The sequence below is a fragment of the Lipotes vexillifer genome, unplaced genomic scaffold (assembly GCF_000442215.2).
Source record: "Lipotes vexillifer unplaced genomic scaffold, Lipotes_vexillifer_v1.1 scaffold1378, whole genome shotgun sequence".
Classification (NCBI taxonomy): Eukaryota; Metazoa; Chordata; class Mammalia; order Artiodactyla; family Lipotidae; genus Lipotes; species Lipotes vexillifer.
Window position 1 is genome coordinate 165,849 of NW_006775104.1, and position 18,588 is coordinate 184,436.

The 18,588-nt window shown below is 48.2% G+C and overlaps 1 protein-coding gene across 1 annotated transcript in view; it reads left to right on the forward strand.

Annotated features, from left to right (window-relative positions):
* Positions 1-18,588, forward strand: part of ITGB5 (integrin subunit beta 5) — a 114,715-nt gene that overhangs the window by 48,867 nt on the left and 47,260 nt on the right. Inside the window, exons 6-8 of the mRNA XM_007449681.1 lie at positions 14,394-14,555; positions 16,020-16,115; positions 17,904-17,993. Coding sequence (XP_007449743.1) covers positions 14,394-14,555; positions 16,020-16,115; positions 17,904-17,993 — 348 coding nt within the window. The remainder of the gene's footprint in view (positions 1-14,393; positions 14,556-16,019; positions 16,116-17,903; positions 17,994-18,588) is intronic.

Below are 18,588 nucleotides of genomic sequence, written 5' to 3' on the forward strand. Positions count from 1 at the left end.
GGGCCCCAGCCGCTCCGCGGCATGTGGGATCTTCCCGGACCGGGGCACGAACCCGGGTCCCCTGTATCGGCAGGCGGACTCTCAACTACCGCACCACCAGGGAAACCCTGATTTTGCTTTTTGTCTCTCCTGGTTCAGGCTTGAGCTCCAGGCCAGGCAGGGGCTGCTGCAGATACCAGCAGAGGGTGGAGAATTCCCCATTCCTGGAGGGAGGCTCGGCTGTGAGAGGTTTTCACTCAGCCCAGCCTCCCCCGGAGTTGATTTGGCTTCTTCCGACTTGTTGCCTGATTTCTTTTAGACCTGAGACTTGTCATTTTTCCACGCATGACTTGAGCAACGTAGAAAACTGCCTTTCTTTCCTCAAGGAAGGCAGCGGCCCCTAACGCCGTCATGCCCCCCGAGGGGATGCCCCCATAAGTCCTGTGTTCATGCAGTCTGGGTTATCTGTCTCGGCATGTGTAAGCCGTTTGTGCCAGCAAGTTGCACCACGGTTTCTGGGGCTTAATGCAACCCACCCTGCTTGCTCTTCCTCTGGCTCAGTGTCTTCGTGAAGCCCGTGAGAGTATTGGATTTCCCTGTAGCCCACGGAGGCTGTGGGGCTGTGGGTGGGCATGCAGGCGCTCCGCCCGTGCCCGGGCAGTGCTTTTGTCGGAGGTGAGGATTCAGAAGTCCTCCCTGGCTTTCTATTTTGCACACGGTTGTGGTTTATTGTGTACTTTTGAATCATTCGACTGTTTTAGTCCCTGGAGGGGCATGTCCTTGTTCTGCCTTCTGCCTGTGAGCTGTGCTGTAGGCTTCACTGCCCCGCTCACAGCTGCTGGTTCTGCTTTCCAGCTCAGGAATGTTTATTGTGTGCCCAGTAAGTGCTCAGTGGCAGGTATGGTGGAGGAAATTTAAAAAAAGATGAGAAAAAGTCCCCATCCTCACGGATTCGATTTGAGCTTTCAGATCCACTAGAAAGGAAATAGAACAACTCATTTGTAAACATTAAATGGAACCATGTGAAATTATGGACATGTGACTATCAATGAAATTTAATATTTGACCATTGATAGTTTCTCCTACAAAAATAGAAAAACTCATATGGTTCAGCCTCATATTTACAAACGTTTTTCTTTAGTCCAGATTGGACTTGCATAGAGTCTACGTCAGACGTGTTCTACTGCATGTTGTTAGGGCTTGGGCTCTAGGTGAATGTCTAAATCCTGAGTCATGGGCCGAGATTTTTTTCCCCTAAGGGAAGGAATATTGACAATTTTGCCCTTCTTAAGTTGAACCACAGACAGATTGTTAAAAAAGATTTTTCATTGCAAAGCATGGACGGAAACTGGAGAAACAAACTCCTGGTGAGAACGTGTTTACTGTTACAAAGCGACAGAAATAGGCTTGAATGTCCGCATGATTGGGGAAGCGAATTACAGAAAGAATTCAGCCTTATTTTTTTCCTTAAGTACATTGTAGGAATCAAGATTCCTTAGTCCCCAAGCTCAGATCTGCTGTAGGCTCTGCCCCTTGGCTAGTCAGGTCAGCCCCCTTTCCTTCTTCATTTCTTCCCCCAAACCTGTTCTCTCTCTCTGCTTGCCTGAAAGGTCAGTGTACAGAGTGTTTTAGTTTTAACTTCTGGAAATTTGTTGGGCACTTACAGTCTGCAAGATGCCCCACGAGCTGCTGTGAGGCTTGCACAGGTGACTGAGCCACAGCTCCCGTCCCCGGGAGCATCACTGCAGTTGGACAACAGATGCCTATACGACAATCTGAGGGACCTGCGGAGTGCACAGACACTATAGAACGTCTGGCCCTGGTAGGACCCAGTGGTTGAAGCACAGTGTTCTTCCCCTTCAAGGGTCACCTTGGTCCCTTTGCCTCCCCGTGTTAGCCCTGAGGCTCTGGTGCTAATGATGCTATTGATTACCATCGGCTGCATGCTTTGTGAGAGCCAGGCTGTATGCCAAGCACCTCAGTGGGGCTTGTCTTACTTAATCCTTTGAAGGTGGTTGTACTGTCTGCTTTTGATAAGGAAACAACCCTGGAAAGGTTGAGTAACTTCTTGAAGGTCTTACAGCTGGAAATGACAGAGCCAGAGATGGAACTGTACTCACATTCCCGGCTCCAAAGATGGGAGTTCTCAACCTTGACCTTAGATAACCTGCCGTCTTTTGTGGCCACACAGGAGTGGAGAAGTGGGAGGGGTGTGCTTCCAAAGAGGGCAGAGTCCTTCTCTAAGGAACCATTTCGATTTCCCACGTGACCCGGTTTGCCAGTGGTAGAGCCAGGACTGACTGTCCTGGGAAAGACAGCTGCACATGCTGCTGTTCTCTGGAACTCTGGAACTAAGAGTTTCCTGTTTATCAGAAACAGTTATAACGTGGCTCTGGCAGCCTCCGGGTTTTCTAGGGAGACCACGGGTACTGTCCCAAGGTCGGTGCGCTGCTGGAGCCTAGCCCTTTGAGTGAGCCTGCTTGTCTTTTTTTCTTTTTTTTGCGATTTGCGGGCCTTTCACTGTTGTGGTCCCTCCCGTTGCGGAGCACAGGCTCCGGACGCGCAGGCTCAGCGGCCATGGCTCATGGGCCCAGCTGCTCCGTGGCATGTGGGATCCTCCCGGACCGGGGCACGAACCCGTGTCCCCTGCATTGGCAGGCGGACTCCCAACCACTGTGCCACCAGGGAAGCCCAGCCTGCTTGCCTTTGCCCTTGGCTTCCCCATCTGTGACACGGGAACACTGATAACCCCCTTTTCATTCATTATTCACGGTGTCTCGGAACCGTGGGTTCTGCTGTTCAGCTCTCCCAGACAGCGCTGTGGAGACACTTTTTCAGATGGCGCTTCCTTTTTGCAGTGAGGGAGCATGTGGCTGGTGACTCTTCAGTGACAACTGAGGCCCATGGGCTCTATTGACACCTGGCTGGAGGACCCAGCTGTCTGGGTGGCCATCGATTTTACTTAACTTAGACTGACATCGAGAACAGAGAACCCCATCATTTAAAGCTAGTGTTTCTGTCGTCGCTGAAATGGCATCCTGATCTAGGCCTCCCCTGTATTGAACACTGTTTACCAGAGAGAGTGTTGCGGGCCTTGTCTCGGAACAAGCAAGCCGAGGCCAACGAGCCAGGCTGTATTCGGGTGGGCCCCACCACCCATGTCCTCTAAGGCCGCTGGGTGGGGCGTCAGCTTTTCTCAGATTCCCAGGCCCTCCCGTGCACCCTCCCACAGGGCATCCCTGAACCTCCCTCTCACACTTGTCATGCTCTGCCATGGTCCCTGTGTATAAGCAAGTCACTAGGACATGGATATTGGGACCCACAGGCTTCTGTGAGCCTGTCAGAAGATTCAGCTGCCAAACACAGGCCATGCGCTGCAGGCCGCAGTCCCAGCCCTGCCTTCCTCTGCTGCCAGACCACATCCAGGGACCTGCGTCTGCCTCTGGGGCTGTGTTTAAGGCAGACGCTGATAGCTAGAGAGCAGGGAGGGGTGAGTGGATGGTGCCGGGGCTGGAAACCACACCTCTGAGGAGTGGTTAAAGGTTGACCAAGACAAGAGACACCACAGGAAGAAGCGTGTTACCTAACCTCAGACATCACTACAGAAGAGGGCTGTTCCAGGGGATGACCTAGGGTAGCCACGGGGAAGCAGGTTTGAGTTCAAGGCAAGGGAGAAATTTCTAGCGAAGACCTCTGCTCAGCTGTGGAGCAGGCTGCCAGATGCGGCAGTGAGTCTGAGTGGGGACCCCGGGCCCATGCGGAGGAGGTGCCAGATGAAAGATACCTGCACGGGTGGAACGTGGATGAGCCAACCTCGGAGGTTCTTTCCAAACTGCAGGTGCTACTTATTTCCTCTGAGGCAGCTTTTCTGCCCAGTAACCCACTGGTGCTTTTGTTCTACGGTGACTCCTTCTAGCCTGTCTGGTCCTCACTGCACCCTCTTAAGCTGCGTTTGTGTTTGGCCACCATGACCATGAACTCTACCGTGCACACTCATTCTGTGTGCCAAGCTCAGCTTGCCTGGAGCTGGCACCCAGAAAAGCTTTCCACTCCCGATGGCTTCCCCGTGGAGCCGCCTTACCAAGTGGGTAAAAGTCCAGGTGCGGTGGGGCAGCTCAGGGGCACCCAGGGACAGTCTGGAGGGGGGCGGGGGAGGATGGAAGCCTTTGAGTGACCTTCCTCTTTGTCAGACCGTGTAGCCCCTTGCGTGTGACTCGTTCCAACCCCAGAAACCAAATTGCCGCACAGGCCAGAGCTTCATGTCCTCAAACAGAGAAATGACATCCTTACTCCCTAGCCATTATTTCACTCTCTGGGGCCACATGTTGGAGGTGAACAAGCCAGCAAGTCTGTCTTCACTCTTGGGAGGAGCCAGTTTGTATTTATTTTCTCAAAGGTTGTAAGGCCTGGTCTTCCACCTCCATTCTGCTTCCCCTTTTCATGGACTACTGTTCTCTCTTTGCCATTTCAGGATCCCAGGTTCCCCAGGCTGACTTCCAGGCCTGGCTGCCCAGGGCCGCCAATAACCATCCCACTGACTGACCTGGCCCCTCTCCCCTCCTCCACCCTCTGCAGCTTGTGTTCGATGATTTCCATGGCCCTGCTGCCACCCTTTCTGCAATTCCCATTAGTTTTCTCAGATCTCAGTGCATGACAGGTGATTTGATGAAATATTTTCACTTAAGTTAGCCCCTTACTGCTTCCTGTATTTATATGATTAAAAGAAGATGTCTGTTGGATTGCAAAGCATATTAAATAGTTGGTGGAATTGGGAGTGATGTGATTGAAGACTTCTGGACATTGTGAGGGAGGTTTTCTTGTTACCCAACCCTGATCTTGTTCGCGTATCCACTTACTACTCATTCCTCACTGAGTGCCAAGTATGTGCCAGGTGCAGTGCTCTTTGTTATTCTGGGCCCTATATCCCTTCCTCTCTTCTCTCAGCTCCAGATCTCTGCTGCTTTCTGAGGACAGAGCAGAGTTTGGTAAGTTCTCCACTGAGCTTCCAACTGGAGCAAGTCATCTCTGGCCCCAGCACAGATTGGACTGGTGGCCCGTACAAAACCAGAGGGTTTGCCTCCTGGGAGTGGACGGAGTCAGAGGTTCTGGGCTTGGTGGCAGCTCCCCCCACCACTCATTACTTCTGACACGTGTGTCCAGAGTCTGTGGATGGCTGCTTTTCACATAGCATGGTCTCCTGCGCACGTGTGTGATTCGCCTGGCACAGCTGGAGTAAATGTGGGTCACAGAACACATCACCCTCGGGTGGCAGAAGGCAGGCTGGTGGCTGGGAGAGGGGTGAGCCTTGGGCCTCGCCTGCTCACCCAGAGTGGGCGTAGGAAAAGGAGGGTAAAACGCGTAGCATTGCCCAAAGGCTCTGGCTCAACACAGGTCATGGGAGTGGACTATAAGACAGAACGGACAGTTCAGGACTGGACGGGTGTTGCTGTGGGACCAGGGAAGTAGGATGAAAAAGATAATTCTAAGTTTTCTCGATAAGACATTTGATGGTCCCTTTGTCTGCAGTGGGGGAGCCTGGAGGGGAAGATAGTGCATCAACTTTGGAGAAGTTAAGTTTTGGGTGACAGCAGACATGTCTGGTTTTTGGTCCAGACCTGGGACTAAAGCTCAGGAAGGAGATCAAGTGGGAGAGGTAATTAATTGAGAGCTGTCCAAGCAGATGCATGGAACTTGGGTAAATCTCCTCGGGGACAGTGTTACCTTTGACCTCATCCAGTGCCAGGAGAGGAGGTGGAATCTGCTAGCAGCCATAGGGGATGGGGGCACTGGACGGTGCGGTGTCCAGGAAGCCAAGGGCAGGAGGGCTCGAAGGAGGCCCTGGTCGGCAGCAGAGAGGCTGGAGAGCAAGGCCAGAGGATGGCTGCGGGGCTGGCAGCAGGACCTCAGTGCGAGCTTCGAGGTTCTCAACCTTGGCGCCACGGTAGGCTCACCCAGGAGCTTTAGAAGACCCCGCGGCTGGGCTGCAGGTCACATCAGAACCGCCGGGCGTTAGCATCGTCGAAGCTCCCTTGAGGACCTTACATGCAGCTGGGGCAGAGAACCACTGTGCGTCTGGGGGCAGGAGGCAGGTGACTGGGAGCCGCCGGTGAGAGAGACGGTAGGGGCGTGTGGAGAAGTCGGGTTATATGGAGCTGGGGAGAGGAAATAGAGGCAGCCAGTCTGCTAGTTGTAGAGGCAGGTGATGAGAGATGTTGGGTCAGAAACAGAGTGTTTATTAGAAGTGGGTCGTGAGCGTATCTTTGGGCATAAGGAAAGGACGCAGAGGAAATTGACGGATGGAACGGTGCTCCAGAGAGGGTGGGATTTGGGGACTGCGTTTCCTTGGGGAGGGAGAGCACTCCTTCCCTGAGAGCATTAAGACCAGGGGAGAGGCCAGGGGGATGCGGATGCCTGTTTATTTATGACGGAGAGGCATACTAGGGCTGTGGAACCAGACACTGAGTGCCTGAAATAGACAAGGTGAGTCCTGTTACCTGTGTCCGTGGCTTACCTGAGCACGTGGGAACTGGGAGTTGGAAAGCTGGAACAGACCTTGTGGTGGACTTGATGCAGATATGACTGAAGAGAAGGCAGGTACACTGCAGATCCTGGATTTCTGGCTTCAGAGTCCAGCGCATTTCCGTCCCGCCCACCCGTGACATTTTCAACTGAGGGCTGACCTCTGTCATGTTTAGGAGATTGGCTTTTAAAAATCTTGTTTTTACCCAGAGACTTGGAGAAAAGTTTAGCTAAACAAATCAGTCTGTCTTTTTTTTCTCTTAAAATAGTTTTGTATAAAAAGAATATATTCAATCTAAAAATTTAGAAAATGCAGAGAGCAGAGAGGAAATAAACATCACCCATAACCCTACAATCCAAAAATAAGGTTATGTGTTTCTGGATTTAAGTCACAGATTTTCAGCTCCATGGAAATACTGAGGACAATCATTGTCGATTCTTGACTGTTTACTGCATGCAAATACTGAGCGGGGTGTGCTCCTTGTGTATCATTTTGTTTAATCCTCTCAACAACCCTATTCTATCAATACTATTATTATCTCTATCTTTTTTTTTTTTTGCGGTACGCGGGCCTCTCACTGCTGTGGCCTCTCCCGTAGCGGAGCACAGGCTCCGGACGCGCAGGCCCAGCGGCCATGGCTCACGGGCCCAGCCGCTCCGCGGCATGTGGGATCTTCCCGGACCGGGGCATGAACCCGCGTCCCCTGCATCGGCAGGCGGGCTCTCAACCACTGCGCCACCAGGGAAGCCCTATTATCTCTGTCTTATAGCTGAGAAGCTGGGAATGGGAAAGATTAACTAACATGCCCAATGTCACAAAGACAAGCCGAGGGAAGATGTGGGCATGAACTGAGGTTTGCCGTTCATCCGAGCCCACACTCCCAGCTGCTTTGTGGGCACTGCCACCAAACAAAGGAATATGCATAACTGGTATTCCCAGCACGGTATTGACATTCAGTCTGGTCATCTAATTTACTGTATTTGAATGACTTTCTGAGCACACCAAGCCTTTGTTGAAAAATACTTTACTGAGGTATGATCGATGTATAATAAACTACACATATTGAATGTGTGCAACTTGACAGGTATTGGCATTTATCCATACCCGTGAGATGTATATTCACTGTAATCAAGATGACGGACATATATCCTTCTCGCCCCAAGAAAGAGTATTTGTGCTTCTTTGTCATTTCTCCCTCCCGCGTCTCCTGCCCTCTTTCCCCAGGCAGCCACTACTTTGCCTTCTGTCACTACACATGAGTTTGCGTTTGTTAAAACTTCAGAAATCCAGTGTATACTCTTTTTGGCCTGGCTTATTTCACTCAGAACAACTGTTTTGAGATTCATGTGTGCTATTGAGGGTCATCTGTGCTAAGGAGTGATCACTTCTTTCGTTACCGAGTGCTATTCCCTTGTGTAGATACACCACAGTTTATTCATCCACCTGTAGATGGGTATCTGGGTTGTTTTGGATATTTGGTAGTTTTTGCCTATTATAAGTGGAGCTGCTACAAATGTGTTCAAGTCTTTGTGTGGATGTATGCTTTTATTTCTCATGGGTCAATCCCTAAGAGTGGGAGGGCTTGGTCATATGGTAGGTGTTTAACTTTTTAAGAAATTGCTAAACTGTTTTCCAAAGTACATGTATCATTTTAGAACCCTATGGGCAGTATCTGCCAGTTCCGTTTCCTCCACATCTCCCTCAGTGTTTGATGTGGCCAGTCTTTTTAATTTTTAGCCATTCTATTAGGTGTGTGGTAGAATCTCACTGTGGTTTTAATTAATACAAGACTTTTAAACTTTTCGGTATGCAAGCCTTCATGGTCCCTGTAGTGACTGTGGAGCCTCACACATCAAGAAGCAAAAGGAGACGAGAAGGAATGTAAAAGTTATTACTAGTCTGAGAGTAGTAACTATAGACCCCTTTTTTAGTGTGTCTTATGTACTAAATACTTGTTAACCTAGGATCAACCCTGCAAAATAGGATTATCTTTATTTTACAGAGGAAGAAACTGAGGCTGAGAGAGATGAAGTGGCTGACATAGGGTCTCGAAAAGCAAACCCTTGAACTCAGCCTTGTCTGTGCCAAAGCTCTCGTATGCTGGCCCCCATGCCACACTCCATTCTGTAGTTATTCCTTTAAAAAAAAAATCCACTTTCCCACTACTGATCTCTGCCCCAAACGTGGATACAGAACTTAAGACTTCAAAATAATCCAAGCAGACAGTAGGAAAATTATTTCTATTGTAAATTCTCTGTGGAGTCAGTGCTTGTAAAATCTCCAAGCCCAAAAGCCTGAATGAATGAATAAGCATCTCATTCTGTGCAGCCCAACCTCTGGGCCAAGTTTGTTAACATCACTTACATAACAAGAGTCCACTTCAGATAAGACAGAATTAATATTATTAAGCCATGCTACTCTTCATTTGCGGAGCTATTTCTGTTTCAGATGCAATATTCCAGTTCAACAAACATTTATCCCGGATCAGCAGTTGTTAGTTGAGAGCTTGCCAAGTTGGGTAGTTAGCTTCGCGGATAAGAGGCAGGTCATCTGAATCTGACTTCTCTGGTCCTTACTGGTTCAGTGACCTTGGGCTAGTGACTTAATGTCTCTGAACACCAGTGTCCTCATCTGCAAGATGACAATATATTACCTCCTTCATAAGGGTTGCAGTGAAGATGTGATGGAATAGTGGAGGTGAACAATAAATGTTAAGTATTATTATTCCTGTCTTACTAACAAGAAAAAACTTTGAGATGTTAAATAATTGTGGTCAAAGCTACACAGGTAGTTGGTAGTGACCAAAAGCTCCCATGCCCACTTTCAAGTTTCCAAGTTCCACGTTATTCTGTCTGCTTGCTGTCACCCTCCTTAGATTCCTGCATGCCCCTTGAGAAGCTGGCATGGAAGAAAAGGAGGCTGAAAAAGTTAAATGACAGAGCCAGCATTCAAAGCCTAGTCTTTTAAAAGTAGCACTTATTAAAGATAGTTTGGGGGAAAAAAAAAAAGATACTGCCTCTAATCTCAATCCCAACATCATTATGGTATATTTTCTTTTAGTCTCTGTTCTCTTTTTAGTGGAGAGTGATGCCTGTTTCTTACATAGTTTGTAATCACACTGTAATTACAGTACTGTATTCTTTGTTTTTCACTTTATATTATACACGTTTATACATAACTTCATACTTTTTATGAACATAATTTCTAATGGTGGAAAGGAGAGATCTCAGTTTACTTAACCGTTCCCGTATTCAGGTAGGGTAGTCACCTCTTTCCTGTTTTGTCACTATTAGTAAAAATACTGCCGTGCGTACTTCAGAATACTTCTTGCAGATAGAGTCTCCTGCGGTAGAATCCTCTAGTCAAAAGATGTATATACTTCTTTAAGGGTTTTTTAAAGTGAGGTATATTGAGGGATGATTTACATAGAGTAAAATTCACCCTTTTTAGGTATAACGTCTTAGAGCCACCCCGACAATTAAGACATAGATGAAGAAAAGAAATGAAAAAAAAAGATATAGGTAATTTCTGTCACCTCAGAAAGTTTCCCAATGCCCTTCTGCTGTTGACCTCTCCCTTTGCACTCAGCCTTTGGCAACCACCAATCTGTTTTCTGTTCCTATATTTTTGTCTTTCCGTGAATATCTTCTGAATGGAGTTAGGCAGTAAGTTGCCTTTTGAGACAGGCTTTTTTCACTTAACCTAGTGCTTTGGAGATTCATCCGAGTTGTGTGTATCAGCAGTTTGTTCCTCTTTATTGCTGAATAGTATTCCATCGTAGAGATGTACTACAGTTTGTCTATGTATCCACCACCTGATGGACATTTGGGTTGTTTCTAAGTTTTGGTGATCAGGAATTGCTGTTATATAAATATTTGCATAGTAGTTTTTATGTGAGCATAAGTTTTCATTTCTTGTGGATAAATACCAAAGAGTGGGGTTGCTGAGGGGTTGATGGTCATTGTATATTTAACTTTATAAGAATATGCCAAACTGTTTTCCAGAGTTGCCAAAACATTTTGTATTCTCACTAGCAATTTATGAGAGTTCTGATTGTTCCACATTCTTTCCAGCACTTGGTATTTTCAGGGCTGTTTTTTTTTTTTTTTTTTTTTTTTTCCATTGGCATAGCTGTCTAATGGCATCTCATTGTGAATTTAATGTGCACTTTTTCTTTTCTTTTTAATTAATTAATTAATTAATTTTGGCTGTGTTGGGTCTTCATTGCTGTGCGCGGGCTTTCTTTAGTTGCAGTGAGCAGGGGCTACTCTTTGTTGCCATGCACAGCCTTCTCATTGCGGTGGCTTCTCTTGTTGCGGAGCATGGGCTCTGGAGCACGGGGGCTTCAGTAGATGTGGCGCGTGGGCTCAGTAGTTGTGGCTCCCGGGCTCTAGAGCACAGGCTCAGTAGCTCTGGCGCACAGGCTTAGTTGCTCCGCGGCACGTGGGATCTTCCCGAACCAGGGCTTGAACCCATGTCTCCTGCATTGGCAGGCGGATTCTTAACCACTGCACCACGAGGGAAGCCCCACAATGTATTAAAGAATCTATTCTTCCCCCTTGTGTGTCCTTGGCATCTTTACTGAAGACTAGTTGACTGTACATGTGTGGATTTCTTTCTGGGCTCTCAATTCTATTCCACTGGTCTGTTTTTATGCCTGTATCATACTGTGCAGGCGGACTCTTAACCACTGCGCCACCAGGGAAGCCCGGCAGGCGGATTCTTAACCACTGCGCCAGCAGGGAAGCCCTATGCACTTTCTTAATGACTAATGTTGTTGAGGATCCTTTCATGTGCTTATTTCCATCCATAGCTCTTCTTTGGTAAAATGTCTATTCAAGTCTCTAGCTTTTAAAATTCAGTTGTTTCTGTGGTTATTGGCCTATGAGAGTTCTTTATACATTCTGGATACAAGTCTTTTGTCAGATTTTTATTTTTTGCAAACATTTTCTCCCGATCTGTGCCTTGTCATTTCATTTTCTCAGTGGTATCTTTCAAAGAGCAGATGTTTTTATTTATTTTATTTTATTTTTTAAAGAAATCTCGTATTTCTCGTATTTTAATGTTTACTGTAGACAGGCTTCCATTTTATTTATTTATTTACTTATTTATTTACTTATTTATGGCTGTGTTGGGTCTTCGTTTCTGTGCGAGGGCTTTCTCTAGTTGTGGCAAGCGGGGGCCACTCTTCATTGCGGTGCGCGGGCCTCTCACTATCATGGCCTCTCTTGTTGCGGAGCACAGGCTCCAGACGCGCAGGCTCAGTACTTGTGGCTCACGGGCCCAGCTGCTCCGCGGCACGTGGGATCCTCCCAGACCAGGGCTCGAACCTGTGTCCCCTGCACTGGCAGGCAGATTCTCAACCACTGCGCCACCAGGGAAGCCCAGAGCAGATGTTTTTAATTTGACAGAGTCTAATTCATCAAATTTTTATCCTGTGAATCATCTAAGAAATCTTTGCCTATACCAAGGTCACAAAGCTTTTCTCCTTTGTATCCTTCGGACATTTTATAGTTTTAGGTCTGTGATCCACTTTGAGTTCATTTTTGTATACAGTGAGAGCTGTGGGTTGAGGTTCATTTTTTTTCATATAGATGTCTAATTATTCCAGTACCTTCTATCGAATTGACCGTATGTGTGGGTCTATTTCTGGTTTCTATCCTGTTCCACTGGTCTATGTGTCTATCCTTTTGTCAGTACCACACAGTCTCAATTATTGTAGCTTTATATTAGGTAATGAATCCCCCAACTTCGTTGTTGTTTTTCAAAATTGTTTGATGAGTTTTCATTGTCTTGCCATATATTCCAGTTATTAACACCCCCTCCCAAGACACCCAGTCCTGCCTCCAAGAGGATCCACTTATCTCCACTTCTAATACCGTAAATTAGTTTTGTCACAGCTTAGAATGCATCTCTGTTAGGGACCTTCTAGGTTGCTTCCTCTGGGTTCTGAAAACGTGCCCGGCCTGGTCATTGTGCCTTTACTAGCGCCTAGAGCAACCCACTCCCCACCCCAACTTCTGCCTCCTCTGTCATTTCTTCTTCCAGTTTTCTTGAAGGGTCCACCTCACCTCCAGCTCAGCTGACATTTCCTCTGCCCTGGGAAGCCTTCTCTCCTCTTCCCTGGGTTTCCATTAAAAGTGTATTTATGGGGCTTCCCTGGTGGCACAGTGGTTGAGAGTCTGCCTGCCGATGCAGGGGACACGGGTTCGTGCCCCGGTCCGGGAAGATCCCACATGCCGTGGAGCGGCTGGGCCCGTGAGCCATGGCCACTGAGCCTGCGCGTCCGGAGCCTGTGCTCCGCAATGGGAGAGGCCACGACAGTGAGAGGCCCGCGTACCGCAAAAAAAAAAAAAAAAAAAAAAAGTGTATTTATGGCTGAGTAATATTCCATTGTATATATGTGCCGCATCTTCTTTATCCATTCATCCGATGATGGACACTTAGGTTGTTTCCATCTCCGGGCTATTGTAAATAGAGCTGCAATGAACATTTTGGTGCATGACTCTTTTTGAATTATGGTTTTCTCAGAAGCAGCCGCATAGCACAGGGAGATCAGCTTGATGCTTTTTGACCGCCTGGAGGGGTGGGATGGGGAGGGTGGGAGGGAGGGAGACGCAAGAGGGAAGAGATATGGGAACATATGTATATGTATAACTGATTCACTTTGTTATAAAGCAGAAACTAACACACCATTGTAAAGCAATTATATTCCAATAGAGATGTAAAAAAAGAAAAAGTGTATTTACCTTCATTAGCATGCTTATTGTGATACGTTAAGGTTGTGTTTCCACTTGACTGCAAGCTTTTTGAGGTCTGGAACAGGCTGTTTCTTAGACCCAGTGCCTTCCATGGGGACTGCATGTGGTAGGAAGTCAGTAATTGTCTGTTGGATGAACGTTGAGAGTCTGGGAAACTGATTCCCCAAAGGTGAATTCTTTGCGCACAGCTGGCCTCCTGGCTTTCAGTCCTCTCTGGCTTCCTTTCAAACTGCCTTTTCTTCCTTGTGTTACGCTGACTTTTTGTGACTTATTTTCACTCTGCTTTCGGAGCAAATGAGAAAATACCATAGCTCTTGAAGGCTGTTTTATCCATCATTGTGGCGATAAGAAAGAGAGGATGATACCCTCAATCCCTTATCTGCCATAAGGTGATAGCTTTTAACTTGTAAAGTCTGTGAATCCAGTCTCCTATTTCAGTGTCAGGTGTACACGTGTAGATAACTCAGCGGTGTTTAAATCCTTCCTTTATTCATCCTGCAACCCATGTATTTTGGGATGCTCTTTCACTACTGGTATGAAGGCAACCCTATCCCAGTTTTTGTTGCCCTGTATCAGGGTCTAGCTGCTCCTACTAGTAATGACTGGGAGTGTTTTTGTGTAGTGTCGGGGCCACAGTGTCTAAATATGAAAAAATAGAGTCGTTCCCTTGCAAGATAGCTCGTATTGAGCCGTGCCTCTGCCTGAAGGGCGGATACATTCCATACAGTGAAGCAGCAAAGGGAGGAAAGAGCTAGTCTGATTGACCTTAACTACCAGACTAGTTCAGTTCATGATTGGAGTGGTTCACTTCTACCAGAAAGATGGCAGGTTTTCTCAAATCCTCCAAAGACAGATCTGTCTGTTGGTCATTTGAGCACTCTATTGTGAGTGATTCGTGTCTAATTGGGGGACTGAAGTGGTCCCTTACCAGTCATCTTAGGCAAGGGCAGCCAGCCGGGTGTGTTGAAGGGAGGTTGGGGGGCTAAAGGCTGCTCTGTGGAAGGAACTGTAGGGGAGGCGTCCGAGGGGGGTGGCGGTCAGGTACAGAGTCGAGCAGGGCGGGGCAGGATGCCCCAGGGCAGGCTTGGGTGGCAGCCAGGAAGGCCTAATGCCCATCAACTTCTGTCCCTCAGGAGAAGATCGGCTGGCGAAAGGCCGCGCTGCACTTGCTGGTGTTCACAACGGACGACGTGCCCCACATCGCGCTGGACGGAAAGCTGGGGGGCCTGGTGCAGCCTCACGACGGCCAGTGCCACCTGAATGAGGCCAACGAGTACACTGCCTCCAACCAGATGGTGAGGACCGGGGACCCCAGCACCGCTCCCACCACCCTGACCGTGGTCCGAGGCCTCGCTGGCCTTTGCCACCTTCCTCTGGACCTCTACTCACCGACTTTCCACCCCATTCTTGGGACCGGGTCTCTACTCCATTTTCTCCAACTGGGCTTCTAGAACTTCTCCTCGTCATTAACTTAGAACATTGCTCAGGGATTTCTGTAGCCGGTTCATCTTTCTGCTTTTGTGCACCCACATGGGGAGTGTTTAGTCGAGGGAAGAGGTGACCTGGTGAGACAGGATGGATCTCAAAGGGGAGAGGTGATTTTGCACGAGGGAGAGGACTGTGTTCCAGCAGAGCCAAAAACTGGGATAGAAGTTATGGGGCAAGACCAGCGAAGACAAGACTTCCTGACTTCGAGAAATGGGTTTCCTGATGCCCTGAGTTCCATCAGTGTCAGGGGTGGGGTGGCAGGTGTCCTACTCGGGATGAGAAGCCCCAAGGACCTTCCACTCCCAGTAGCCTGTCACTGGGACCATGCGATTAAACAGAACTTAGGCAGAATTTCAAACATATACTAGGCCAGTGAAGTGGACTCTACCTAACTATCAACCAGACCCAACAATTAAGATTTTTCCACATTTGCTGTACAGTTTTTTCCTCCCAAAATCTACACCCTCTTCCTTGCCAAACCCATTCTGGTGTCTGGCTAGAGAGAAATTCTTTCTAATTCTTGCTGGACTAGCCCATTTTCTCCAGTTTTAAGAGGTAGTCAAGAGTAATGGAGTCTGGAAAAAGAACTCGTAATGATACAACCTGATAACTGTAGAACTCACCGATGAGAACCCCTGCGTCCATCATCAGCCCTTAAAATCCTTCCGGACGTTGCTGAGCTGCCTCGAAGTGTCCTCCCTCCCTTCTTGCTCTGCACCCCTCCCCCGCCATAGCCCAACTTTTAGTCCAAATATTAGCAGCCTCTTCTGCCCATTCTGAGCCATGAGAGGACTAGCAGAGCCTGTAGGGGACATTGGCAGGCCCAATATTGGGCATAGGAAAAGGAAAAATAGGGCAGGGAGCTCAGGAAGATAAGTCTTAGGGAAGAGAGGGAAGATAACAGGTGTTGACGGTAGGTGGTCGGACGTGGTGGCTCTCCTTTTGGGGACTTCCCCCCTCTGCGCCATTCCTGCTGAAGGGATGGAAACACAGACCAAGTGTGGGAAACCTCCACTCATCACTTCTCTATTCTGGGTTGGAGGGGTAGGAGGTGTGAATCTAGTTTAGTAGGTGCCAGAGGGTCCTTTCCTGGAGAATCTCCCCTACAGTTTCTCAGTAAGGAGCTGACAATGGGGCGTGGTTATTAAGGCGCTGCCGGGGGAAGGTGCTTATCGTGGCAAGTGATGAGTTACTGAGTGCACGTTGGAGCCACGTGCTCGTGTGTCAGCCTGGGAGAAGTGTTACAACCTTGACTTTTGCCTTGGCCCTAGGACTATCCATCCCTTGCCTTGCTTGGAGAGAAATTGGCAGAAAACAACATCAACCTCATCTTTGCAGTGACAAAGAACCATTATATGCTCTACAAGGTACACCTAGAGGGAGTGAGGGAGGCTGATGGCCTGAATCTGGGGGCCCTGCTGACCCTGAGATGAATGGGAGATTGGGATGTGGGGTCAGGTGAAGTGTGGGGAGGCTGGGTGAGGGGTGTTAACAGCCCTGTTCTGTGTGGGCAGAGATCCAGAGGTGGGTGGAATATAGCCCTGACCTGATCTACTGGAAAATAATAGTATTAAGGAAGCTCTTAAGCGTTCATATAGCAGTACATACCAAGGAAGTTAAACATATGGTTTCTAATTTGGCAATGAGAAAAACTTTGGAAATAGTTTTTCAGTTGATGAAATGGAAACACCCAGGGAATAGGGAAGGATGATATAAAATGAAAATGTACAGAAAGAAAACTAGGCGTCTAGGCAGGCTACACTACCAGTTCCACAGTCCGGAGTTTTTTTTGCCTTCCTGCAGAGTATGGGGGACCAGTGGGTTAGTTTGGGACAGGAATTTCCGAAGAAAACAATACGTGTCTTGAGTGAATAGAGCAGTATGTGTGTGAGTCTGCCTTGTCTAAGAGAGACTCTTCCCGGGTCATCCCGTGGGCCACCGTTGTACATTTCCCTCGTGAATGTGCTCTTTCCCACGATCACAGGCAAGTTGCCTTTCACTAGACCTCTCCTCCAGGCTGCTCAGGGAGTGTTCGTGTGGAGCCAAGTGTGAAGCCCAGCTTACCTCTGACATCTTTTGAATTGAGAGGTTATGAGAAATTAATCCCCGCCTCTAGAACAGCCAACCCCTGTCCCCTCTCTTTACTGCTCTTAAATATCCCCAAAAGAACCCTTGTCTGATGGTGCGTTTCTGCTGCTTCTGCCTGAGGTAATCATTGATAAAATGCCACTTACACCTTCTTGAGTTCTTTATCTTCTTTTAGTCTGAATCAATTTTAGAAGATGAAAACAAGGGAAGGAGGTTGCTTAGTGAAGACAGCAGGATAGAACATGTCCATTTACAAATACCATTTTTAGAGAGGTCAGTTGCACAGACTGTACTGAGAATGCTACCGGATGCTTCAGGAGGGAAGAGACCCACCTTGGCTTAAGCCAGCCTTGCTCAGAACCAAGGACCTCTCGCTCGGGAGGCATATCCAGTCCAAGGCAGGCTGAGGGTGGCAGGCGTTTCTAGCAATTTCTGTCACTTTAGTAAGTGACATACTCAGGCCTTCGTACAAGTGAAAGAGGAAAGGCAGCCACTTCAAGGCTGCCTGATTTGCCAAAGACTTCACCCAGAGATACCAGACCTCCTTGGGAAGGCACCATTCACATTCATTTCCCTCCTAGGAGAAGAGGCTGTATTCGAGACCCTTAGAAAAGTTTCCCCTTTCACTTCTGCTGGCCAGGTCGAGGGCATCCTTGAACTGAACCTGGGAATGCCTGTGTAGTCTAGCGGGGAGAGGGCAAGCACATCAAGAATATGTTGACCTTAGAGGATGGAATTCCAGAGAGTTGTCCATTACATGCCAGAGAGGAGGGGTCTCCAAGAAGAAGCATGACATCATGCTTTAGGAACAGATCTTGTCAGGCCCTTTCCACTCAGACCTTCAAGAATCGAGATTCCACAGCCGACTGCAACAACTCCATTCCCTTGTGCCGCCTTCTTACCTCTGCTTGTGGCATCTTCTCTAGTTTACGGTGTGAGAGAGTGGCAGAATCAGTGCTGGGGGCCCTGACTGTTCTAGCTCAGTAGGGCAGTGTTCACTCTTTGATAGTGTGGCAGGGCAAAATGGGCTCATTTGTTTTCTTTTTTTTTTTTTTTTCCTCCCCAAGAATTTTACAGCCCTGATACCTGGAACAACGGTGGAGATACTACACGGAGACTCCAAAAATATAATTCAACTGATTATCAATGCGTACAACGTAAGTCACTGGTTTCTTCCCCCACCCTCTCCCACTGAGGGAGCTGGTGTGGACTCAGGTGGACTCAGGCCTCTGTGTTCCCCGTGGCGAGAAGTGAGAAGCACGCACACTGACTTCACCTCCCGGTGGGCAGGACTGAAATCCCCCAGGCTTCTGGAGCTCCACATAGACCTGCAGACTAGAATGAGTCTGCACACTTAGGGTCTGATTGTAATCAGGTCCTCTCAGAGGAAACCTGAGTGGGCCTGTTAAATCCTGTGCTTTTGTAACCCATCCTGTTAACTCGGCTCTGCTCTACTAAGTACAGCACTTAAGGGTGTAGTTTAGCAGTCACTGCCACATCCCAAGCCAGTCACTCATGATTCCCAAACCTTTCTCCTTCCTACCCTCCTTCCTCTCAATTTCTAACACCCAGGAGGTATTTGACTCAGACCTACCCTTTCTCGGGAAAACGACAAGCACGGTTTCTTGTGCTGGGAAGCATATACCCTCAGATGTCCCCTCCTTGCAAGGCCTCCAGTGCCCACCCAGCCCCTCATGAGGCCTGGTACTTCCCAAATTGGAATTCGGAGTGCACCTTCCTGTTAAAACAAAG